The 27,077-nt window shown below is 44.0% G+C and overlaps 1 protein-coding gene across 1 annotated transcript in view; it reads right to left on the reverse strand.

Annotated features, from left to right (window-relative positions):
- NFATC3 (nuclear factor of activated T cells 3) overlaps window positions 1–26,727 on the reverse strand; it is a 66,989-nt gene extending 40,262 nt beyond the window's left edge. Inside the window, exons 1-2 of the mRNA XM_056862520.1 lie at window positions 26,572–26,727; window positions 11,585–12,710 (exon numbers count right to left, since the gene is read on the reverse strand). Of these exons, the coding sequence (XP_056718498.1) occupies window positions 11,585–12,710; window positions 26,572–26,701 (1,256 nt within the window). The 5' untranslated portion in view covers window positions 26,702–26,727. The remainder of the gene's footprint in view (window positions 1–11,584; window positions 12,711–26,571) is intronic.
- Window positions 26,728–27,077: the final 350 nt, after the last annotated feature.

The following is a 27,077-nucleotide window of genomic DNA, read 5'->3' on the forward strand; positions in this document are numbered from 1 at the left end:
ATACTCTAACCACTACACCATACTGGCTCTCAAATGTAAGAACACTCTTTGGTTTGTTACTACTTGCTTGGTCAACCGGAGAGGCATGGAATGAGAGGTATTAGCATACTAGAAACAAGCTGCTTTATTAACTGTATATTATATTATTCACTGTTTTCTCCTCTACATTACAAGGAATGCATATGGAACGGTATGAATCGTATTTAACTTGCAGAAGTGCCAAGGAAAATGCCAGCTTTAGTCAGAGACAGGTTTTTTAAAAAGAAAAGTTTAGGAGTAGAAGCAAGACAACACTTATTTAAAACATTTAGAAGGAGGGTTGGTTTTTATATGCCAATTTTCTCTACCACTTAAGGAAGAATCAAACCGGCTTACAATCACCTTCCTCTCCCCACAACAGACACCCTGTGAGGTAGGTGGGACTGAGAGAGTGTGACTAGCCCAAGGTCACCCAGCTGGCTTCATGTGGAGGAGTGGGGAAACAAATCCAGTTCACCAGATTAGCCTCTGCTTCTCATGTGGAGGAGTGGGGAATCAAACCCGGTTTTCCGGATCACAGTCCACCGCTCCACTTTGCTCTCCAAGAGGGATCCAAAGCAGCTTACATCGTTCTCCCTTTCATCATTGTCCCACTTGGCAGGCCACAATAAATAATGGACTTGCTGGCTTACAAAAGACATCAAACGCTGATTTGGAACGGAAAGTTGTTTAACACTGTCCAGTGTACCAGTTAAGCTCTTCCCCACAAGCCTAGAATTCTGTGCTCCCATCAGCTGCACTTTTTTCAGTGGTGGCACCGCATGTTTGGGAGGGAAGGCAGCATAGTATAGCCTTATCTCGTCAGATCTCGAAAGCTAAGCAGGGTCAGCCTTGGTTAGTAGACCACCAAAGAATACCGTATATACCCATGTATAAGCCGACCCGCGTATAAGCCGAGGTGCCTAATTTCTCCCCAAAAATGGGGAAAAATTAGGCACCCGCGTATAAGCCGAGGGTCGGCTTATAACACCTCCCCCCCCCCCGCAGGCTTACCTGAAAGGCTCTCCTGCGGCTGCAGGAGGCTGCCCCAGGCCCCTCCCGCCCAGGAAAAATGGCGGCGGGGGGCGGGAAGGGCCGGGGCAGCCATCCTGTGGCTGCAGGAGGCTGCCCAAGGCCCCTCCCGCCCGGGAAAAATGGCGGCGGGGGCGGGGGGGCCTTGGGCAGCCATCCTGCGGCTGCAGGAGGCTGCCCAAGGCCCCTCCCACCCGAAAAAAATGGCGGTGGGGGCGGGGGGGGCCTTGGGCAGCCTCCTGCAGCCGCAGGATGGCTGTCCAAGGCCCCTCCCGCCCGGGAAAAATGGCGGCGGGGGCGGGGGGGCTTGGGCAGCCATCCTGCGGCTGGAGGCTGCCCAAGGCCCCTCCCGCCCAGGAAAAATGTCAGCGGGGGCGGGAAGGGCCGGGGCAGCCATCTTGCGGCTGCAGGAGGCTGCCCAAGGCCCCTCCCGCCCGGAAAAAATGGTGGCGGGGGCCGGGGGGGCGGGGCAGCCTTCCTGCCGCTGCAGGAGGCTGCCCCAGGCCACTCCCGGCGGCAGGAAGCGGCACGGGCCCGGCGGCGGCGACGGCGGTAAGTTTCCCCTTTCCCTCCTTTCTCCTCCCCCCTGTATTGACCCGCGTATAAGCCGAGGCCGGCTTTTTCAGCCCATTTTTGGGGCTGAAAAACTCGGCTTATACGCGAGTATATACGGTACCAGGGTTGCAATGCAGAGGAAGGCAATGGCAAACCACCCCATAAGGAGTCACCATCAGTCAGCTGTGACTTGATGGCACTTTACCACACACAACCCCGCACGTTTGGAAGCCCCCCCTCCTCACCCCCAGAGGCCCACCTGCCATCCACTTTATTCTCCTTTTAGATGCCAGGCCAAAATATTTCTCTTTACCCAGACCTTTCCATGTTTGTGTTGTTTTTCAACCACTGTACTCTTTCTCCATGTGGAATAATTCATTGCAGGCTTAACTCGTACAGCAATTCCTGATGGCAGTCTGGAAATTAATTTTGTTTCTATCCCTGCTTCCCCTCCCAAAAACTCATCAAGCCAGCATGCATTAAGACTCCCACATGGCTTTCCTATCCCGGCACAGCTAGACCTACTTATCGTCAGCAAAAACAGCAGGATCATGTGCCTTCAAGGCATATGACAACTCACTTGCCTAGTATTTGCTAGTGGCTACCAGCTGGGACAGTGACGCCAGCCATGGGACAGAGCACACGCTGCTGCACTACTGCAAAAGACATGCACTGCTCCCACAGACAAGTGCCTGGAAGGCAGAATGAACTACCACAAAGTTTTCTTCCCATTCAGGAGATCAAACTTCAGAAGCCAGGCTACCTGCCTGAAGGGGTACTCTTGCCAGAAACTAAAGAACTCCATCATGCTTGTTAAGCCCAAACTAGAACCGGTCCTTTGTCAAACTGTCTGTCAGAAAATGAAGCCAGCTGCTCTTAGCCAAACAGCAGCAGCTGCGTAAAACGTATGGATAAGCAGCAAATGGGATTTTCAACTGTTGCCTTAGTCCCATTTCATTCCTTTAAGGCTTGTCTGTCATTTTCTCTGCCCCCTCCCCCCAATGCTACTCCTATACAGGTTGAGTGTCCCTTATCCAGACACCTGATATCCGGACTGACCCAAAAACAAGACTTTTTGAGCCGGCATGCAGACATTACTCACAGGCCCTCAGCAGCACACCAATTTACTTGCTGATTGTTCGATATACACAGAATAATTTAAAATATTGTTTTAAATTACATTCAGGCTATGTGTATAAAGTGTATATAAAACATATATAAATTTCATGTTATGTGCATGCAAATATTCAAAAATACGGAAAAATCCAAAATACAGACCACTTTTGGTCCCAAGCAGTCTGCATAAGAGATACTCATCCTGTACTAATCAGCTGCACAAGTTATATTTCGGACTTAGATATGGAATTTTTATTCAAGATACATTTCGATGCACCAATAAACAGGTATTTTGCCCATCACGTTCACCTAGTAACCAGAGGAATAAGAACCTGTACCGGCTCCAGCTCAACAGGAACCTAGGAAAAATTAGCAGAGGTATCCAGCTGTATGGTTTCAGGCTAAGATACCAATGCTTTTAATATTCAGATGTTTGCCACTGCTACACAACTGGCAATCAGGGCAAACCTGCACCTGTATCAAGATGTTTTACCTTCTTAAATTTATCTGTACTTTAAGAGTCATTATATGGTGTGCCAACTTTGAATTGTTTAGTTTTCTAAAGTTAAGGACTTCAAAGGTACTTGCTTAGCTTATGTGGGTCCTGATTCCCAGGTCAACAAATATATTTGAAGGCTATGTTTACCTAATGCAGCAATATAAATTAGTCAGACTATTAGTGAGCAGAATGTAATCAAAACAGCTCTGGTATTAAATGTTTGTTCTACTTTATTTCCTCACAGGCTGAGTCGCCGTATCTTTGAATGATAACCCCATGAGGATTAAAGGATCTTTGAACTGTTAATTCAAAATTAGGGTTAAAGTTTGAGGTGGGGGGAAGCTTTGATGGGCCAGTGACCAAATGCTAAGTAGTAAGGCCGTACAGAAACTCCTTACTGATAAAGGAGAAAGAAAAACCTGGCAGGCATTACAGAGCACTCCCTTTTTCTGTCACACAGTTCAAGAACAGAAAGATTTAGCTTGACATGCAAGAAGGGAATTCTTTATATGTTTTACTGGGGGAGGAGAGAGAGACGCACAAGAGAACCTCAAAGAAAACCTGACAGTTTCACTTGGAGGCAGAATCCAGGCCCCTCAACCAAGGCAGAGTGGAAGAAGTGACACTGAGAATGTTCAAGCCTGTGGCACATGCTCCTGAAGTGGTACCGGACAGCTTCAGTTTGAAAGCACCAACTATATGAGTAGGTCAAATAAACGCAAACACGATTCCTCAAGCTTTCAGAACCTCCTTATTAGGCCCTAGACCAGGGGTGGGGAACATCAGGCCCGGGGGCCTTTTAAGGCCCGCAAAATCATTTGGTTTGGCCCTTTGTGGGGCTGGGCAGATCTCTGGCTCAGAAGGGTCTAAGACTGGTGATCGGCCCCCTCCCGCAGACAGCAATAGCTTCTATTCAAGGCAGATGTGAGTTTGTTTTGCCGAGAAAACGAACCTTTTTTTTTCCCTTGCAGAAGAGTCATTAGCTATGGAGCTGCTAGGACAGCCCAAGAAACTGTGTTAACCCTGGGGGCAGAAGTGGCGACAATGGAGGGGTTAAAGGAGGCAGGGCCAGAATGCGTGCCGGGGGGGCAAGTTCTTAGCCAGTGTGTCCTCATTTCATCCCTACAGGTGGAGGTAGCAGGAGCCAGGTGTAGAATCTGGCCCTGACCATGCGGAGCAAGAGCAACTCTGGTGTGCGGCTGGACGGCTGCGCTAATCAGCTTTAAATATATGCGTCACAAATCATGGAAGGCTTTTTCTTGGACTTATTGGAAGCTGGTGGTTTTCTGAGCAAATTCTGAGAGTTAGCATTTGTTTGGAACTGGTGAAGTAGTTAAGAGATAATAGTAATTTGTATAATGTTTTAGATACTGAATTGTTATATGCTTATTGCATGTATTTTGAATGCTGTCTTGGGGCAAAGAAACAAAAACACATGTATAAATAAATAAATGCAAGCCATTACTGGATTAATGAGCTTGCCAATATAACTGGTTGGCCAGGACTAGATCATAATATATCCAGCTCTACTGACCTTGAATACTGGAAACCAGTTTACCTTCTTGCACTGTAAGCTAAAACTGGAATGGGAAACCTTAAGTTATCAGACTACCTGTCAAATCTGGAGAGCAACTGTATTTAAGAGAAACACAACATGTGCAAAGGGGGGGGGTCAGTTTTACACACCAGAAGCCTCCATCTATGTCTAATTCCATTCCCCAAGGCCATAGCCTGTGTGGCAGCAGTGGTCTCTTTCATCCTAACGATGAAAGCCATCATGGTGTAATGGTCAAGAGTGGTGGACTCTGATCTGGAGAACCGGGTTTGATTCCCCACTCCTCCACATGAAGCCAGCTGGGTGACCTTGGGCTAGTCACAGCTCTGTTAGAGCTCTCTCGGCCCCAACTACCTCACAGGGTGGCTGTTGTGGGGAGGGGAGGGGATTGTATGCCAGTTTGATTCTTCCATAAGAGGAAGAGAAAGTCAGCATATAAAAACCAGCTCTTCTTCTGAAGTAAGCCAAAAGCTGTATCTAGAGAGGTTCGACTGAGCTTTTCTCCATCTTGGAAGAGACAGTATCCTAAAAAGAAGGTTCCTAGCCATGTCAGCAGCAGGAGATAGCTACATTATATCTACAAAGGGCCTGCAAAGGTCACTTGACTGTACTGCCTTGTAAGCATTTGCTATAGCAGTGTCCTTATTTGGGATTACATCTAGATCAGATATATTTATAGAACACAGGTTTTCCCTAAAGTTACCATCCTCACAAGCTTCTTAAGGGAAGTACTGGTTTCTAAACATGACAGTTGGTATATTACTACAGCTGTATTTGAAAAGACACGTCACACAAACAGGATTATAAAGCCACTTACAATGCAAGAGGAGGAGAGCAGGGCTGGTAGCAAAGGCCTGTAGCTAACCACCCGCCTCGCCACCAATGAAGGACAACCACTGCAGCAGAACAGATTTGTGCAGAAGAGCCTGGACAGAGAAGGAGACGATTCCAACGTCTCTACTTTTCATCTGCAGAGCTTCTTCTAACCAGAGGAACGGCATGCAACACACCACCGCAGTAGCAGTAATGTGCTTTTACAGCAAGGAAGCGGGATTGAAAGAGCATGCACATGGGCTAACAGTTAGATGCTGTGCTCCACTTCCCTAATCAGCCAGCAGCAGGAAATGGGCAAAACAAAGGGAAGAAGGCTGGCGGCGGCGAGACACAGAAGCGGGGCGGGGGGGGGGGATGGCAACCAGCGACTGGGATGGACAGCAGTAGCCCAAGCAAGTTTGGTGGTGAAAAGCGCTGTCAAATCACAGCTGACATATGGCGACCCCGTAGGGTTTTCAAGGCAAGAGACAATCAGAGGTGGTTTTCCACTGCCAGCCTCCACGTGGGCTGAGAAAGTTCTGAGAGAGCTGTGACTGGCCCAAGGTCACCCAGCAGGCTTCATGTGGAGGAGTGGGGAATCAAACCAGGTTCTCCAGATTAGAGTCCGCCGCTCTTAACCACTACACCGTGCTAGAGGAAAAAATGAGTCAGATAAAGGTGTCCCTCAAATACCACCTCTGTCAACAAAGATGCAAAAGATTCATTCTGCACTCTCCCTATCTTCCATTAGCACTCCTTTTTACACATGGAAGACTTTACAGCCTCAACAGCTTTTTAAAAAAGCATTTAATGAAATTAATGTCTGCTTGCAATCTGCTTGTCAGACTCCTTCTTGGTTTGCCTTAAAATATGTCAGATTTGAATAGGTGTTTTGGCTTTGCTCTTTTCCATTTATTTGTGATCAACACTCTTACAAAAGGAATCTTAACTTAACAGCTGTCTTAAGTTGCCTACTGAACTGTGTCAGAATTACAGGTAATGTATCCCTTTTTTAAAACCTTGGTTTTCTTACCTATGTAAATTCTGTGGTTTTGAAGAGTTCTTTTCCCAGCTGAAGTCGAATGGAACCTAGTACCGTAACTTGATTTCTTCATTAAGCAAAGCAACTGTCTGCACAACGGACACATTTCATAACTAAAGGACAAAACTGTTGTGTCTTTTCAGAGATACATTTGGCAATTTCCCAAAGGACTTTGTAATATGAAAATAGACCTGAGTATTCAGTACTTTAAATCAGTGAAGCAAATCTATAAAACTTTATTGAGTTGCTGAGCTGATCGTTAACTGCAATAATACACTCCATGAAAACTCCACGCTTTTGCCCCTTACCAAGTAGCAAAAAAGGCAGCTGCTAGCAGAGGCTTATGAGCCATTTCAACCAAGAGCACTCTAGAGTGGTCTAACTATTCACCCACCCACACCTCAACACAACAGACGTGGAACCCTGCAACAGTGGATATGTGGAGGAGGAAGGTGCGGATAACAGGGCCTGCCCCATCTGATAGCAATACCCAGGCTTGCACACAATATCAACAGCTACTGGCTTCATTTACCATTTGCTAAAACTTAGAAAATATTAAGCAGCAGCCCAAGCATTAGTTGTTAGCTTATCAGACTTCACACACACACTAACACTCCAGTGAGATGGCTTTAGGTTTAAAAGGGGTCTTTTTTTTTTTTTAAGAAGCTTTCATGTACTATTTTAGGATGGGGTGACTGACCCAACATATCCCAGTGAGAGCTTGCAGACTCATTTAATCTGACCAGACTGCTGTTTATCCTACCTCATCACCCAGACCCCACAGACAACAAGAGTATCCGTTCAAAAAGTTTCAGAGGATGGAAGTGACTACCAATTTTTACTCAATATCCCAGAAAAGTATCCAGTTATATATTTAATGGGATCCGACAAGTGATCTATGGGATTAACAACCCTTACTGTATTATTATTTCAGCAACTTAACTGGTTTGGGTAGAAAAGTATCCAGGAATATTTCTTTAACTGTTACAGGTCCTGGTCATACATTACCAAAAAAAAAAAGGAAACTGGAAAACTTACAGGGACATGTTAACATTTTAAGTGTAAGAAAATTCCATCCACCTTTACCAAGGCGATTTACTAAAGATTTTACTAAATCTTCCGGGGGAGTGAGACGTTAATTTAAAGCCTCAAGTGAGGACAATAACTGCAAATATAGATAGGAACGAATTGCAGAGGGTAGCACATACTCAAGGAAAGACTGTTCAAAAACTTAATGGGAGGGAAACAATGTTAAATAAGCTGCCAAGAGGAAGGACCTGTGGTCTAAGGTGTCTCTACACTAATGCACAGAGCATGGGAAATAAGCAGGATGAACTAGAACTGTTAATAGTACAAAGCAAATATGATATAATAGGCATTACGGAAACCTGGTGGGACGAGTCTCATGAATGGAAAGTATTAATTGAAGGGTATAACCTATTTCAGCGAAACAGACCAAATCGGAAGTGGGGAGGAGTTAGGAATGATTACACCTGCAAGGAGATCCAGGTCTTAGACACTGGAACCCAGCTTGAAACCATCTGGGTAAAAATTAAGGGGGAGAAAAATAGCGATGTCATTGTGGGGTATATTATAGACCCCCAAGCCAGACTGAGGAGTTAGATGATGCTTTCCTGGAACAGATGTCCAAACATTCAAAAAAGAGAGATGTAGTAGTAATGGGAGATTTCAATTATCTTGACATCTGTTGGAAGGCTAACTGCCAAAACGACTAGGTCCGCCAAATTCCTCACTTCCCTTGCAGACAACTTCATAGTCCAAAAAGTGGAAGAAGCGACAAGGGAAACAGCCATTTTGGATCTGATCTTAACCAATAATGATGACTTGGTTTATGGGGTAGAAGGAGTGGGATCTTTAGGTGGGAGTGACCATGTTCTCCTGGAGTTTGTTATACAGCAGAAAGGAGAAGCAAGAAATAGTCAAACATGTATTCTAGACTTTAGGAAAGCTGATTTCAATAAATTTAGGGAACTACTGGGTGTGATCCCGTGAGTGAGAATATTGAATGAGAAGGGAGTACATGAAGGATGGGAAATTCTTAAAAGGGAGATATTGAAGGCGCAATTTAAATCAATTCCCACAAGGAGAAAAAAAGGTAAGAGGTTTGAAGAAACCAGGGTGGATGTCTAAAGAACTTTTGGTTGAGATAGGATTTAAGAAGGGCATTTACAAGAAATGGAAAAAGGGAGAAATCAACAAAGAGGAATTCAAACAAGTCGCCAACACATGTAGGGAGAAAGTCAGGAAGGCTAAAGTGCAGAATGAGCTCCAACTAGCCAGGGAAGTTAAAAACAAAACAAAAAAAGGTGTTTTGGTTATGTCCATAACAAAAGGAAGATCAAGGAGAGGATGGTGAGTTATTAACAGGGGAGGCAGAAAAGGCAGAATTACTTAACTCCTTTTTTGTATCAGTCTTCTCCCAAAAGGGGAATAGTCCTCAACCTGGGAGTAATGGAGCAGAGGATGCAATAGGGGAATTACAGCATAGTATAGAATCTGAGATAGTATGGGAATACCTGGCTACTCTTGATGAATTCAAGTCTCCAGGGCCGGACGAACTGCATCCAAGGGTGTTAAAAGAAATGGCTTTAATTCAGAACCACTGGCAATAATCTTTGAGAATTCATGGAGAACAGGAGAGGTTCCAGCAGACTGGAGGAGAGCTAATGTGGTCCCCATCTTTAAAAAGGGGAGGAAAGAAATCCCAAACAATTATCGCCCAGTCAGCCTGACATCAATACCAGGTAAAATACTAGAGCAGATAATTAAACAGACAGTCTATAAGCACTTAGAAAGAAATGCTGTGATCACTGACAGCCAACATGGGTTTCTCAAAAACAGGTCATGTCACTCTATCAAAAAAAAATATGAGATTAGTTTGGCAAGTATGGTAGATGAAGGGGATGCTGTAGATGTAGTGTAACTTGATTTCAGTAAAGCCTTTGATAAAGTCCCCCATGGCCTTCTTGAAACAAAGCTAGTAAAATGTGGGCTGGACCGAACCCAAAGGGTGCTCATTAATGGCACAACATCATCCTGGAGAGACTAGTGGAGTACCACAGGGGTCTGTCCTGGGACTGGTACTATTTAATATTTTTATAAATGACTTGGATGATGCAATAGAGAGCATGCTAATCAAATTTGCAGATGACACCAAGTTGGGAGGGGTAGTTAATACCCCGGAGGATAGAGTCAGAGTTCACAATGACCTTGATAGACTGGAGAGCTGGGCCATAAGTAATAAAATGGATTTCAATAGGGAGAAATGTAAGGTACTTCACCTAGGCAGAAACAACATAAGGCACAGGTACAGGATGGGAGATAGTTGGCTTGACAACAATACATGTGAAAGAGATCTGGGAGTCTTAGTGGACCACAAACTGAACGTGAGTCAACAATGTGATATGGCGGCTAAGGCGGCCAATGCAATTCTGGGCTGCATCAATAGGAGTATCGTGTCTAGATCAAGGGAAGTAATACCACCACTGTATTCTGCATTGGTCAGACCTCACTTGGAATACTGTGTCCAGTTTTGGGCTCCACAATTTAAGAACGATGTTGACAAGTTAGAGCGCGTCCAGAGGAGGGCGACCAGAATGGTCAGAGGTCTGGAATCCATGCCCTATGAGGAGAGACTTAGGGAGTTGGGTTTGTTTAGTTTGGAGAAGAGAAGGTTGAGGGGAGACATGATAGCCATGTTTAAATATTTGAAGGGATGTCATGTTGATGAGGGAACTAGCTTGTTCTGTTGCTCCAGAGACTAGGACATGGAGTAATGGATTTAAACTAATAGAAAAGCGATTCCACCTAAACATTAGGAAGAACTTTCTGACGGTGAGGACTGTTCGATGGTGGAATGCATTGCCTCGGAGGGTGGTGGGAGTCCCCGTCTTTGGAGGTCTTTAAGCAGAAGCTGGATGGCCAATTGCTGGGAGTGCTTTGATTGTGGGATCCTGCATTCCAGGGCGATGGCTGGGGTCACTGGGGATGTGGGGGGGAGGTAGTTGTTAATATCCTGCATTGTGCAGGGGGTTGGACTAGATGACTCTGGTGGGCCCTTCCAACTCTATGATTCTATGATGAGAACGTGCATATCACCATGAAACTATAACAGAACGTGGGAGGCAGAAATCCACATTAGCAGATTAATTAAGCCATTTGCTGTATAATGTAATACCTAAAAATCCTCAGCCTTCAGAGTTTTCACAGTTGATTGATTACTAAATCATACCAGTTTAATATCTATGCTTACTAGAACATTGGCTAGCTAGGGAGTCCCAAAGGTAGATGCCTTACACCTTCTCATTTTACTGTAAGTTGCATTTAAGTAGATATCTGAAGCTGTCTGTGTACTGTGACTCACTTGTATGCAGTGCTGTTAACACATAAATTGCCTCCATACAGAATACATGAAGAATTACAGGCTATTTAAGAAGCAATTTAAATGGCTGTATAACTAATAAGGTTCAGCAGACACTAGGTGACTTGTTTAGTGAAAAATACCTTTAGGGATCCAGGTAAAGGTAGTACCCTGTGCAAGCACCGGGTCATTCCTGACCCATGGGGTGATGTCACAGCCAACGTTTACTAGGCAGACTGCGTTTACGGGGTGGTTTGCCAGTGCCTTCCCCAGTCATCTTCATTTTACCCCCAGCAAGCTGGATACTCATTTTACCGACCTCGGAAGGATGGAAGGCTGAGTTGACCTTGAGCTGGCTACCTGAAACTGGCTCCCATCGGGATTGAACTCAGGTCGTGAGCAGAGCTTTTGACTACAGTACTGCAACTTACCACTCTGCCTCATGGGGCTCTTAGGGATCCAACTGCCTAATAAAACGTAGCATGTTATATTACAGTATGTACACCTACATGCCCATGAAACCTTTCTCCTGAGAGCGAGTAAACCTTGTTTCATCATCCTTACACCACTTACCGAAATATAGGAGTATGGCCAGGCTTTGGTTTGCTCCAAGTAAAGTGTGAAGGAACAGAAAGAAATTGGTCTCCGGGCAAGTCTTTTTTCAGTGTGTGCGGAGATGTAGAGCTATCCTCTATTGCAGATTCCAGGGACGGTGATAAACTACCCTGTTCTTCAGAACCAAGCTCTATTTTCCCCGGCATAATGGCAGTTTGATCCTCAGAGGTCTTTCTTGTTTTAAGAGGGATGTCAGTCTCTGCACAACACTGAAACGGTGAAAGGCCAGGCGTCAGACCATGGAGAGAAGGATTTAGCCATGTGTCTTCCGTGATGCTTCCCCTAGGAGAGTGACCTGGGGATGGGGTTGGAGAATGATGAGGAGAAAGTGAGCCAATGTAACAGATCTCAGCACTAGAATGTCGCCGCTTTCCACACGGTGACGTTGGCCTTGATGATGGTCTTGAGGTCGGCCTAGGGCTAAGCCAATTTTCATCTGTGATACTAGTCCTAGGAGAATGACAAGGAGATTGTCTAGGTGACAAGGCATGACCAAATCCATAAGATGACTGCCAAGGTTCATCTACTGGACAGCCCCTCGGAGAACCTCCAGGAGATGCCAAAGGTGACCCAAGGGTAAACCGAGAAGCAGCTTCATTCAGCTCTGAATCAACGTCATCATAAATGTGAGAGATCGACTCACAAGAGGAGGCATCCGAGAACCAGCTCCTAGAGGAAATGCTGCTGGCAGGACTTGGGCTAAGGGACGAATCCCTGTAAGATGGTTCGAGGGGAAGATACAAGTGATCCCTCGAAGGCCTGTCCATATATTCATTTTGAGGGCCATTTGTGTGCAATTCATTTTCACTGGCTTCTATTCCTTGATGACAGTTAGGAGAGATAGATGTAATCTGAATACTAGGACACTCAAAAGGCTTAGGACCACCTAGTGGACTGTATTTAGAGTTTGGTATTTCACATGTTCCTTCATAACTTTTATGACCGTGCAGTCTAGTAGGTGAAGACAAAGGAGAAGGGTGTGATTGAAATCCATGACATGGGATACAAATAGGATGATTTATAGATGATGACGAATGGTCTACATTGAAGATACACCCAGATGTACAATCATCTGGATCAAGATCTGAAAAAAGGAAAGACAGACATTGAAGTACATTTTAGACAGGTAATTCACATTTAAGACCATTGCCTTAGCAACAGCCAAACATTTTATAGCATTTTTATTACAAAACAAACAATACCAAAACTGTTGGCCTGCTACAAAATTCTAATTTTACCCTGTGAGAACACGACTTCTCTCAGAATGCCTAGTTTCGACTTCTCAGATTGCCATGAATTACTTCTAGTTAGTGAAATAATAATAATTATTATTTTTGTTATTATTATTAAAAAAAATAAAAACAGCACTGGCAAGTTGCAACCTACTCTCATGGGGTTTTCAAGCAAAGAGATGACCCGAAGGGGTTTGCCATTGCATTCCTCTGCATAGCAACCCTGTTCCTCATTGGTGGCCACCCTTCCAAGTACTACTCATGGCCAACCCTTCTTAGCTTCCGAGCTCTGATGAGCTCGAGGTATTCTGGGATATTCAGGCTGCTTACTGAAGAACTACAAGTTTAAAAACCTTGTGGGGCTATCTATAACCTTTATTCCAGATTTGGGGCAAAGTTTAGGAAAGTTGCCAGATTTTTATTTTTTAAAGGACACTTTAATATATGAAACTGCTTTTTATACCAAGTCAAACCACTGGTCCTTGTACTCTGACAAGCAACAATTACCCAGAGGAGGCCTTTCTCATCACCTGCCACTTTGAGATACTTTGACATGCCATGAATGATGCGCTCTCACCCTCCTGAGCCAGCTTGCCTATGGCTCATAGGACAAGGCAAGTTTTGACACTTGGAAAACCTACTGCCCCTCTTTACAACACACAAAGGGACATCTAGCTTTAGAAGGGAATAAGAGGGCCAATCTTTCACTCAGGGAGATACTCACAGATGATGGACTGTGGCCGAAACAGGAGAACGTACCAGCCAGAGGACAAAGATGTAAAGCTAAGTGCTGCCTGAACTCTTTATTCTACAAATAGGAGATGTCTCTGAAACATCAGCTGGTACAAACAAGTTAAAGAGAGGGACAGAGAATGCTTCTAGACAACTACATTAACATGTGGGGGGAAAGATTGGATTGGTTTAAATAAGGTATGTCCCTAACCAAACAGTATGAAAATAGACCATAGTCCAATCTTGTGTAAAACGTGTACACACTCTGGTCACCGGAGGCAAATAAGAATCTCTTCCAGGCAACCATGCAAGGAAACTTTATGACTGCATGTAGAAGTCACATCAAGCTGCAATTGAATTCTAATCAGTTTGTAGATGAGCCTGTATATAGCTCTCGTTCTGCCCATAGCACACAAAACTTGAACACACACACCCAAATGTCTGTGCCCAACTGGAATTTAAATGCAGCTTGTTGCAAAGTCTGAAGGTAGACTGTGAAAGCTTGGGGGGGGGGGATGTCATCCTCTATTAGGTAACAAATAACTGACACGGAAAGATGTGTTGACAGGCAAATAACATTTGTGGACGTATTTGCAAGACTGACACAACCATGAATACTTGTTGATTTACAGCCATCTAAAAGGGTATGCATAAAATATTGTAATATATTTAAGAGGCATTTTATATAATTTTATCGCTTTGATAAGTGATACAGGACTCCATAGCATATGCACCCTTCATTATTAGTATCAAGCTATATTAAAGTAGTGACAAGGAGCTAGTTATTCAAAACTACCTAATTATATTTTCATTTCAAAATAAGGCAAAACAACAGGATGGATTCCTTAAGCCAGGGCTAAACTGTGATTTAAACCTCAGTCACCAATTCCAAATCCTGTACTTCATTTACTGACTCACAACTTCCTTCAATTTTACCATATGCCTGTATGCCCCTCCTTTCATAGGACTTGAATGCAAATGTATACATCAACTGTGGGAAAACTAAACAAAAATGCTGAATTACAAAAAGTTTAAAAAGCCAAAATTATGTAGGAATGCAGCTGCAACCACCAAGTGCACTACACTCATGGGAACTTGCTCCAACTTTTTAGTCAAATAATTGCTCCCAACCAAGGCCCGCTGATAATTTTCCTGGAGGGAGTTCTTTAAACATAAAGAGAGGCTGAGTGGGCATTCACCCTCTCAGACACTTGATTTTTTTTCCTGCCTTCACTTTCTACAATGTCTCAGATATCTTGAATGAACTTGTTCTGGGTAGCAGAATACAACCTTGTGTCCATCAGATAATCTTCAAACAGCACAAGTTTCCTCTGGAATGTGCCACTTCTAACATGTCTAGTTCTTTGTCGTTGGACTAGATCATTCCAGATCATTCTAATTAGCAGCAACATCAGCAGAAAAGACAGCAATCACCGGTCTTCCCTGACCTGGTCACCTTGACTACAGTAACTATCTTCCTTTAATCGCACCTTCTATCAATCACACTCCGCTGCCACAATCATTCCCCTCTCTTGCTCAGACATCAAAATGCCCTTCACCGGCTTCCCTTCCACTTCCACATGCAGCACAAACTCCCTATTCTTTTCCTTTAAAACTCTCCATGATCTTGGCATCATCTCTTATTTTTCTCTCCTCAAATCCCACTACCCCTGCTCATAACCATTACTCTACCAACCACTGCTCTCAGCCATTTGAAAATTTCCGATCTCTTTGGCCAAAAACGCATGGTCCCTTGTGTGTGTGTAAAGTGCCTTCAAGTCGCAGCCGACTTATGGCGACCCCTTTTGGGGTTTTCATGGCAAGAGACTAACAGAGGTGGTTTGCCAATGCCTTCCTCTGCACAGCAACCCTGGTATTCCCTGGAGGTTTCCCATCCAAATACTAACCAGGGCCGACCCTGCTTAGCTTCTGAGATCTGAGGAGATCAACCCACTTTATTCCCCATTTCAGCCAGGATTAAATTTACCCGGGCGGGGGGAAAACTGTACGCATTACCTTGAAAAGCAGGGAAGAAACTGTGCCAATCGATCCATGTAAAAAGAAATGCAGGAGACATGGAGTTCCTGTTTAGTATGGCACACACCCCACGCTCCCGGTGATTGGTCATTTCAAACTGACCAATGAAGGCCTTCCCTGCCCCAGGAAACGACCAATCACCGGGAGTGAGGGTGTTGCAAGCTAAACAGGAACTGTGCACATCTCCTGCACTTTCTGTTTACATGGATGGATTTGCACACAGTTTCGTCCCTGCTTTTCAAGGTAATGCGTACAGTTTCCCCCCAGCCCGGGTCAATTTGATCCTGGCTGAAAAGGGGAATAAAGTGGGTTAAGGGACCATGCATTTTTGGCCTTTAAATGAGAGGGTTAATTCTCTTATGAGCTCAGGCCTAAACTCCAAACCAAGACACCTATATTGTACTACCTAGTTCACTTCAGGGCCCTCCTCTCAGTCCAAAAATCTTCCCAAAATCCTTTGGCTTCATACCTTGGATTTATCACCAACTGAAGCGAAGACCTACATAAACATGCCCTGATGGAAATTAATCCTCTTATTTTTTCCCCCCTTACTTTCCTCCTCATTTACTGTTTCTGTCTTCCCCCTTCTACCATACAACTATAATTTCAATTGCAACCTCCACTACCAGCTGAAGACACACCTTTGCTGGAATGTGACACTTAGAAGCTAACAGAGACTTAGGAAGTGGGAGGCTAGATTGTATCTTCCTGGAAACCTCAGGAAGGAAAGATTTGACCCACAGAGGGGTGGGTAGGAAGAACAGGTAAATTCCTTTGGCACTGGGTGAATGGGGTCCATTTCTGCTGATCTCAATCGGGGACTGTTTGCAGGAAAGAGCTCTCACATTGGGCATCAACTTGGATAGGAGCCATTGCTACATGGAAGAGGCAAAGGACAGGCAGCCCAGACAAAGACTCCAAGCTAATAAGCAACTTTTAGAATGCTATAACTTTTCAAGTTTAAAGACCCTGCCTAAGAACAAGACCAGATAGGGGACTTTGGAGAGTGTTGCGCCACCAGGCAGAGACTCAGGATGTCCACTGAGTGCCTTGATGAGAGGGCCAAAATGGAACGGAATTTGCAGGGCTATTCCACAACAGTGTAAGTGCCAAATTAAGTGATTGTCTTAAGGAACTGCCATGTGCAGAATTAGTTATTCTTTCGCTGCCTAATTTGCCTTAGTAATTAACACAATAAGAAAGGCAGCTTCAAAGTTAACTTTCCCATTGCACAACTCTTTGGTCAACACTCCCAAAGCAAAATCCAACCCCCAGAAATACTTTTTTCAAACAGGTGTTTGATGGAGTGTATGTAAGTTCCTGTTTCAACTGTTAAGGCCAAGCATCTAAAGCCCTGGTCCAGGTGAAATTTTTGTTTGATTAATATTACTGCATTTGTTTTTGCCTTGCAGAATTTATTTTTTTATTACCGAAGCTCTTTTATTGTGTTTTAACTATATTTTTCAGTTGGCCCTGTGAATTTTTATGCTGCTACTTTTATTAAGATTATTTATTACTATTTTAATAGATGTCATATATTTTAGTGCTTACTGAATTTACTGTAAATTGCATATACCACGTAATCCAAATAAATACCTCGGTAATGGCGGTCTGTCATCAATCTAATCCAGATCTGACTGTACAAAGGCTGGCTTTTACCTGTTAAAAGTCTGATGGCTGGGCTCAGCATACACTAATACAGACCCTAAGTAGAGACGTGAGAATTACTCATCGTTGGTTTCTTTTCTAAACTGCATGTACCAATTGATTTTTGTAAACATGTTGTGTTTTCTAATAAAATATCTTTTATTTAAAAATTTGCTCCAAAAGTTATGGTTTATTTTAGTAACAACAGACTTGTTAATTGTAACCTCCTTTTACTAATGTTACTCTGTAAATCACTGTGTAAGTCAATGGGACTGTATGAAACATGGTCATGTGCAACATCTATACATCTCTCTGCATTCATGAACTATCAAGAAAAATAGTGCTTTTCCCCCTAATCAGCAAAAGATGAGGGAAATGGCTTGTGTTCACCTAACAAGTTTTATCACCATGTAAAAAAGTTATCACCCTCCACATCAGCTGCACGGAAAAATTAGATGCTAAATATGTTACTTCAGTAGTTCCCTTCTGGCCCTGTCTTACAGCGCATTCCTGAAAGGAATGCCCACGCCAGGCTTAGGAGGCAAACTAGCGGCATTAGGAGGCAAACTAGAGCCAAAAACCCGTGCAACCCTATTGCACAGGAGATATTACAAAAATAAAAGGGGGGGGTTCCCGAGCTGAAAGCGCTCAGGAGGTCGATTAATGTCAGGCTCGCCCCACGGCCGGCGCTGTTACACCCCGGGAACGCCTCCCAGGGCGCCGGAACGCCTCCCGGCCCCCCGCCGCAGCCTGTGCCAGCAACCGGAGGCGGGCAGGAGGAGGTGGCGGTCGGGGAGCGGCGTTTGGGCCCATTTTTCAGGAATGGGCTGTTAACATCTGATCCACACTATGGTCTCCACACTCCAATGCATTTAGAAGAAGAATAGTTGGTTTTTATATGCCTACTTTCTCTACCACTTAAGGAAGAATCAAACCGGCTTACAATCACCTTCTCTTCCCCTCCCCACAACAGACACCCTTTGAGGTAGGTGGGGCTGAGAAAGTGTGACTAGCCCAAGGTCACCCAGCTGGCTTCATGTGGAGGAGCACGGAAACAAATCCAGTTCACCAGATTAGCGTCCACTGCTCATGTGGAGGAGTGGGGAATCAAACCCGTTTCTCCAGATTAGAGTCCACTGCTCCAAACCACTGCTCTTAACCACTACACCACGCTGGCTCTCATCATACTTGCAGAACAGAGTTGTTTCTCACTTTAAAGAGAGACATTCTGCCCTTTCAAGACTCCTCTCAGCAAAATCCATATTGCATTCAAATATATCGGGAACTGGCATCCAAAAGAGAAGAATCCAACCCCAGAACTGCAATCCTGTGGGGCTCATTTTTTTTAAAAGTGCAGGACACTTGCAGTGGCAGATTATAAACTCGATGACACAAAGCTCCTCAGCCCCCCTCCACTGGTGGCAGTTTTAGCAACAGTCAGAAAAGCATCTTGCACTTCCATAAATAACAGTTCCAATTTTGCAAAATACTTTAATACATAAACAGTATGGGCTATTTTAGATTTCAGCCCTGTTTTTATTAGCAGTACTACATCAGCAGTATGGGCAGTAATAGGACACTGCGTACACTAGTTCTATAACTAAATTTTGTTTGGCTGGATCACAAGTACCCATGGGTTTTGTTTTTTAACTAGACTTACATGTCAATAATAACCATCATATTTAGTAAGAACATTATAGCCGCATTCAGATGCAATGCTAAAGCATGGTTGGTGTTCTGGGCACAAGAACCGGAAGTCTACAAGCTAAGGCAGTTCCCTTCCCCTTGCAAACACAATCGAAGATTTCTACATTCCCAACAAATCTTCAATTCCCAAAGCTTGGTGTGGGGTGAGAGAACATGTGAGCTTCAGGATTCCCTAGTAATGATAAGCTATGGTTTGTCTTTACATCTGAATGCAACCTCAATTCACGAAGAACACAGTGACCCAAGGCCTCCATGTAAACACTGATTCACACCTCAGTTAATATCCAGTTATTTAGAACCATTGAACTATGTGCCAAGCCAATTGACCACTCTTTAAATGACCTCCTGATTCCAGATCTGCCAAGCAAATACAAAGGCTGCCAGTACACCGCATGGCTCAACACATTTGCATGCCTTCCTTTTCAATGCTAATAGCACGACATCCCATTCACTCATTCAGCAGATGTGCACTCCAGCCAACTTGAGAGGAAATGCAACATTTCCAAATAAAAGAAAATAAAACAACGTCATTGTTAGAAGTCAGGCTGTCAAACTGCTTGTCACTAGAGATGTGAAGGCCTCAGGAAAGAAAAAAAGAAATATCCAAGAAAACCAGTTTTCCAATGGAAAAACTGGTAAGTTTGAGGGAGCACTAAAAACAAACAAACCTATATTTCCCCTTTCAGAATGAAATGCTTTTTAGACAAGGTTTTCTTTACTAAAAACGTGTAGCTTGAAAACGTTTACGCAGAGCAATCTACAGACTGAGATGTAATTATGTATAGTATACATAATTCCTATGTATACTAAAGACATATTTTTGAAGATAATTTATTGTTCAAACTCAAATAATTTTGGCAACAATGAATAGGTTATTATGATAATACATTAAAGAGATCAGCATTTTCAGTGTTATAAAGCTGAACTCCAAAGACGCCGGTAGTCTTATTGATACTTTATGAGACTGTTTCTGTTCAAATACACTTTTTACTGTTTACTATAACACTTGTTTTCTCAAATTCAACGGTTATTTTTTCCCTAATTCTCAGATGGCCAAAATTAAGATGCATGTGTTAAGATAGCATAGAGCACAGCAGTATGCAGCTCCTTCTCAAGTACTGGAAAAATTCATTTATTCAGGAGATTTTTATGCCTCTTCATCAGTGTCCTGCGTGATATTTACAGTTTGGCTTTTAGAAAACTAAGGTGTTTAATAAGGCAGAAGAAAATAGCCGAAGTATTATTAATTTTTAAATGCATTCTTTTAATAACAGCACTTTCTGTATAGAGATTTAGGTGTATCTAAATGTGATTTCTGTAAATATTTTACCTTATATCTGCATGTAAGTATATATGTATGTATGTATGTACCTATGTCTATAACATTGGAATAGATCACAGTAGCCATGTACCCAGATTAGGGATTTACCACTTTAGATTAGGGATTTATCATTTTATTGTAGTGGTAGCATTTGATAGTTTTAACATGATTGGTAGCATATCAGCTGTTACTGGTCTTTGACTGCAAATAAATATTATGTTATATTAGAAAACTAAGGCATTTGAACTTTTAAATTCCATAAATATGCCAACTAGTACAGCTTTGCACAATTAGTTATAAATTATGTGTTTTATGTTGTTAAACCAGTAAAAAGAAATTAGATTGATAGGAAAGTTAGTGTTGCTTACATTTCAATTGTTCCAGAAAAAAATGGGGGGGGGGGTAAACTGCCCTAACATTTTTGGAAATGTTATATTGCTTCTTACCACTTCAAAGAAAAAATAATAATTCTGCATCAGTAGATTTGTATAATGGATGCAAGTACCCAACCAGCACCAGCCATGTCAACAAAAAATATTAAACAGAAGTCCCTAATGCAGTGCAAACACTGCAAGTGAGGGGTGGCCATGTCACTAACAACCAGAAACACCACAGCTTCCAACTGATGCCTGCAAATTGATTCCACACAGCTGTTGAAGGGGAGATAAAATATCACAGTCCGTGCTGGGAAGATGCAATATCCCTGCAAAAATGCAACTCTGGACCACGGACACCAAATGAGAAACAAACAGGCAATTCGGCACAAGAACTGATTATGCTGACATGAAGAAATTCCAAAACTGACCAAATTTTCATACAGCACTGTTTGTTCAGGAAACGACTCAATGCAAGACCATGAGATATAGGCTAGATGGTATTAAGAAGTTACAAGAAATTTGTACGCATGAAATACATTTTTCTGTAACTCTTCATACAGCATTCCAGGCTGATTTAACTGTAAAGGACGGTAGCCAGTTATTATTATTTATATCCCCCCTTTCTCCCCAATGGGGACTCAAAGCAGCTTACATTGTTCTCCTCTTTATCATTTTACTCACAACAGCCCTGTGAGATACGTTAGGCTAAGAGTGTGTCACTGGCCCAAGGTCACCCAGCAAGCAATTCATAGTTTTTAACACCATGTATACTTGGTTTCAGTTAAATGTAAACAGTGGAAGCTCTTAAGGCGGATTTGCAAATAACGTCCACAAAAGTCATGAGATTTTTGCCAACATAAGTTAGCAATAGGCAATAAATACTTGCTTGAAAGCAAGCAAGAACAGACTCTCATCCACTTTGTAAAGGTTTTCTCACTGGGTCATCTGAAAGCAATTCTTACTCTTCACAGGCCAGCAGGCACATTGGCTGTTTATAAACCTGACTTACAATTAAGAAGACCGCAACATGGAGGCAGAGAGAAGCATCACCTTCAAACTCAAAACACCCACTAGTATTTTGCATACTTTGCCACAGAATAGAGAAGCATTCCCTCTATAGGTCTCCCAAAAGCACTACTACCTTATCTACCCAACATTTTCTCAACAGTTGTCCACATTTTGGCCTTGGTTCCTGCCTTCCTAGAGGTTTTCTAAGCAACTGGGCTACATTTTAAAGCTAAGTAGGTTATTAAAGTCACAAACATACACTAGGGAGCTATTAATCTTTCTCCTTTACAGACACTGATAAAGCCAAATGTTTTACAACTTCCAAAAAATGTACAAAGAAGTTTCTGCTATATTTTAATCACACCTTTTATTATAACCAGCTTTTTAAACACTTGGTGTACACTGAAAATGCAAACTGGATAGCAATGTTTTAAAAGCTTTTGTAGCAAGAAGCCAATTTTTTTCATTCACTGTGATCATTTGTATTGATGGCATCTTTATAGAATCTTTTTTTTTCTTTTTTGTATCTTTATAGAATCTTAAGAATTTTTGCGAACAGACAATTTTTTTTAAAAAAAATGAACCAATTGCTTCTTCAGATTCTAGTAAGGCTTCTGTAGTACTTCAGTCATTAAGGACTAATGGCTTTATGAACTGACAATATACAAAGATAGAACAATAGCATAATGGTATTTGTCCCTGGGCTACCTTAATCTGGAATTGTGTGAATACACTACATTCAAGAATATATGAGCAATTCTCAAGTTCATGCCAAGTTACTTAAAGGGGCAAAAGGGATCTAAATCCCTTCGATTTGGAAATTAACTATGAAAATTTAAAATTTTTAAAAAAACTGCTGAAATGTATTTGCATCTGTTTCCCCGATTTCCCCCTAAAAACATTTAGTACCTATCAGATTCTGCAACAGAATCCAACACAAGGAATTTTTCTGCTGAGGGGCTACCATTCATCAGGAACATAAAATGCATTTTAATGCCAGCTATAAAGAAGAACTCTCCAGCAGAATTATTTCTTAAAGAGAGCAGCAAAGGCATGAGCGCTATTCGTTGTGGGGTAATATGTCAAGCATTTCTCTCTGGAGGAGAGAAAGGATATAATCTGTGGAGCATGAGCAGGGGTTCCAGAGAGCCACATTTGAAAACAACATAAAGTCCTCCAGGGACTTATTGCTAAGCAAGCATGCAGTGGTGATTGCAGGTTTTTGATCCTATGCATGATTATTCAGAAGTACGATACTGTATTAACCAAGCCTTACTCTCAAAGAAGTACCACCATGGTGAGAGATCTCCCTTCCTGTTATTTTTAAACTTTCCACGGACAGGCAGTGTGATACAGTGGCTAGTGTGTCAAACAAGGATCTGGGCGACTGAGGTCCAAATCCCCATTTTACATTAAAGTTCGTTAGATGACCTTTGGTCACTCTCTCTTAGCCTCACCTACCTCACAGAGTTACTTTGAGCATAAAACTGGAAGAGCCCTATAAACCACCCGCATAGAGACCACTTTGTATTTCCTCACCACCACCTGCCTATCCTAAACAAACATCTCCAAAACACAACTACCAGAAACCATAAAGCTCCAGGATATTTCACACGATCCCTGCACTGCATCACAAATGGCTAGTGTGAATTTCAGCACGCTCCCTAAGCAATTATTTCCAAGAATGACCGCTTGATAAATTTAATATTGCTAGTTCGTAACAAACCCACAGACTGGAAAGTCCCCAGTTCAAAACTCACTAGGTGGTCTTAGATATGTCATTACATCCCTTTGAAAACTGCTACATAAACAAGAAGGATTACTACGGGATCCTTCAGCTACCACATAACTCCCTACTTTTTTCCATATGTGAACATAACTCCACAGATGCAACTCCAGCCCGTGATGACCGAAAGTCTAAACATATTCTAGTCACCAGTCTCAGGTTTAGCCAGCACCCACACTACTCATCTGAAATAAGAGAGGAACCTCCACAACAAACAGGGAGATACCATAACTTGGTAAGAGGGGATATGTGCATGCAAAGCATATACTAGGTCCCAAGTTCAATCCCTGACAGCTAAGAGGATCACTGACAGAAGGGCAAGGGGAAACTCCGCCCTGAGGCCTTGAAGAGCCGCCCCAGTCAGCAAAGACTATGCTGAGCTAAGTGGATCAGCAGCCTGATTTGGTAGAACGCAGTTTCTTGTGTTCTGAAAAGAGTTCATAGAGTTCCCACAAAGCTTTCCAAACTCTTCTCTTTATCAAGGGTCCAAAAGTTTCATCTGTTATGACCTGAACAGAGCAAATTACTTCCTTACTCACACTGAATGTCAAGAAAAGACAAGCGTCATCCCCAGCTCCCTCTACCTGGAGGAGAAAAAGGATATAATCTGTGGAGCATGAGCAGAGGTTCCAGAGAGCCACATTTGAAAACAACATAAAGTCCTCCAGGGACTTATCGCTAAGCAAGCATGTAGTGGTGATTGCAGGTTCTTGATCCTATGCATGATTATTCAGAAGTACGATACTGAATTAACCAAGCCTTACTCTCAAAGAAGTGTGAGCAGAATCACAGCAGTCAACACCTAAATTTGCACAGAAAACATGTCCAGTGATGTTACATAAAAGGTGCCCTGCTGGATCAGACTAGTGACCCTTTTAGTCCAGCATCCTGTGTCACACACCGCAGCCAATCAGTAGCTCTGGGAGCCTGACAAAAAGAGGCCAAGGCCTTCCCTTGATTTTGCATCTTATGTGTGGTACTCAGACGTTTGCCTACTGAGGATGTGGAAGTTCCCCTTAGTCACCATGGCTAATAGTCTTTGATGGACCTATCTTCCAAGATAGTCTAATCACTTTTTAAAACCACCCAAGCTAGTAGCTACCACCAAATGCTGTGGCAATGGGTTCCACAAGTTAAATTATGCTTTGTGAGAAGCAGCACTTTTGTCTGTCCCAAATTTACCATCATCAATTTCATGTGGGGCCAAGTCCTAATATTTTGGCAAGGGGGGGAAACTTATTTCTGTTCTGAGTTCTAATTTTATATATCATACTGCCTTAGTCATTTTCCCTTTCTGTAGCCAGCAGAGCACTGTATCCTACACAGATTTACTCAGAAGCAAGGCACAGCAAAACTCAACCTACACACATGGACCAGCGTAAACAAATCACTGATAGCAACAGCATGACCCAATCCCATATAACCTTTCCTGAGAAGCAAGGCCCACTAAGCAATGGTGCTGACAGCTCCACTCCTATACCTGTTCTAGCAGAAATAAGTCTTATCAGATGACGAAGGGTCCATTTCCAAGTACATGCACATCCCACCTTGATCCTACACACAATTACTTGATCTCTGTCCACATGTTACAGTGAATGCACACACATCTGATACGTATGTGCGCACATCTGTTTTTAAGAAACAGTCATCGTTTGTTCATTTTACAAAGGAAATCAGAGACCAGCACCTGGATAAATGTGAGAATTAAATCCCAAGTTCAGCAGCACGTGCATTAAATGTAACATGTAACTCAACACAGATATAAAGGAAAAATCAAGCATATACTACAGACTGCACATGTAATTTTTGAAGAGATTGGGGGGAAGAGTCCACAATTAAGCACGGCAAGAGCTCACCCCTTGGTCTATCAAGGTCAAAATATTGTCTCTTCCACCTGATCGACTCCACTAGGGTCTCTCTCACATCATCTACTACCTGATCTTTAAAATTTTTGAACCTGAGGACCTTCAGCATGCAGAGGAGATACTCAGCCAATGAGCCATGGCTGTAATGAGCCACAGGTGCAAACACAAGATTTGCATGAAGATATCCTTAAACTGGGTCAAGCCTTTTGCCTCCCCCTATCACCAGCTCCTTCTAGCTGGAATGCCAGGGATTAAACCCAGAACCTTCTGCACACAAAAGCAGAAGCTCTTTCATTGAGCCACCACCCCACCAAGAATCAACCACCACCAAAAGCATCACATGAACCCATTTTATACAAAGACATGTCTTCTACACCCCCTACCACCTGCTCTTTCTAAGCGAAGAGGCCAGAAACTGAACCCCAGGACTTCCCCTCGTGCAAAACTAATGCTCAACCACCAAGCCGCACTGAAAATCAACACAAGCTTCGCAGGAAGGCACCGCACGCACGGAGTCAAAACTTTTAGATCCCCCTACTGTGTGCTCCTTCTAGCTAGAGCAGGGGTTCTCAACAAGGGGGGGGTTAGGGTTCGGGGGGGGATTGGGGCCACTATTCAGCAAAGTGCATATTATTTGGAATGCACGTTTTGACATAGAGTATTTTGGGAAGGGCCCAGACCTGGATGGCCCAAGCTAGCCTGATCTCAGAAGCTAAGCAGGCTCAGCCCTGGTTAGTATTTGGATGGGAGACCACCAAGGAAGTCCAGGGTTGCTGTGCAGAGGAAGACACTGGCAAAACCACCTCTGTTAGTCCCTTGCCATGAAAACCCTGTCGCCATAAGTCGGCTGCGACCTGATGGCACTTTACACACACACACATTTTGGGAAGGGGGGGATTACATTCTGAACAATGGTGAAAAGGGGGGAACGGAGCAAAAAAAAGGTCGAGAACCACTGAGCTAGAAGATGCCAGGATTTTAACCTTCTACAAGCAAGGCAGACGCACACGAGGCCGCCACGCCCGGAGTCGAGACTTTTGCATCTCCCCTACGACTGTCTGCTCCTAGATGAAGAGGTAAGCCGGGGGATCGAACCGGGGGGGGGGGGGATCTCCTGCTTGCAAGGCGGGCGCTCAGCCGCTGAGCCACGGGAGGGGTTGCGCGCGCCCCTTCACCCCCCCCCGAGCGCGAGCGGCGCGCGAGCCTCGGCCGCGTCCCTTCGGAGAGGCGCACCTGCTGCGGCGGCAGGCCCAAGCGCGCGTGGTAGTGGCGTCGGCGGCCCCGGGCCGGGCAGCGCGTCCTCGCCGAAGATGAGCCTGAAGTCGAAGTCGTCGTTGGCGCCGCCGCAGTTTGCCGCAGTCATCGGGGGCCGGGTGAGCAGAGCCCAGACCCCGCCGCCGCGCCGGGCTTCGCTAGGCTGAGGCGAGAAGGGGAAGGGGGGGGCAGGAGAGGGGCGAAAAAGAAGGGCGGACCGGCTGCTTCCCCCCCACCCTTAAGGCCGCCTCATAGCGGGGCGGGAGGAGGACGGTGGCGGCGGCGAAAGCAGCAACGGTCGCCCTCTTGCCTCCTCAGAGCGCGTCTGTCACTCACAACTGCCGGGGGGAGGGGACGGTTGGGGGGCGACTCAAGTCACGCGCAGGCCCCGCCTCCCCGGCCGGCCGCGCGCTCGGCCACGCCCCCTTCCTCCTCCGGCTCTACACCCGCGTTCCCTTTACCCTCACTGGCTGGCCAACGAGATC

Source organism: Euleptes europaea, chromosome 17, assembly GCF_029931775.1.
Source record: "Euleptes europaea isolate rEulEur1 chromosome 17, rEulEur1.hap1, whole genome shotgun sequence".
NCBI lineage: Eukaryota > Metazoa > Chordata > Lepidosauria > Squamata > Sphaerodactylidae > Euleptes > Euleptes europaea.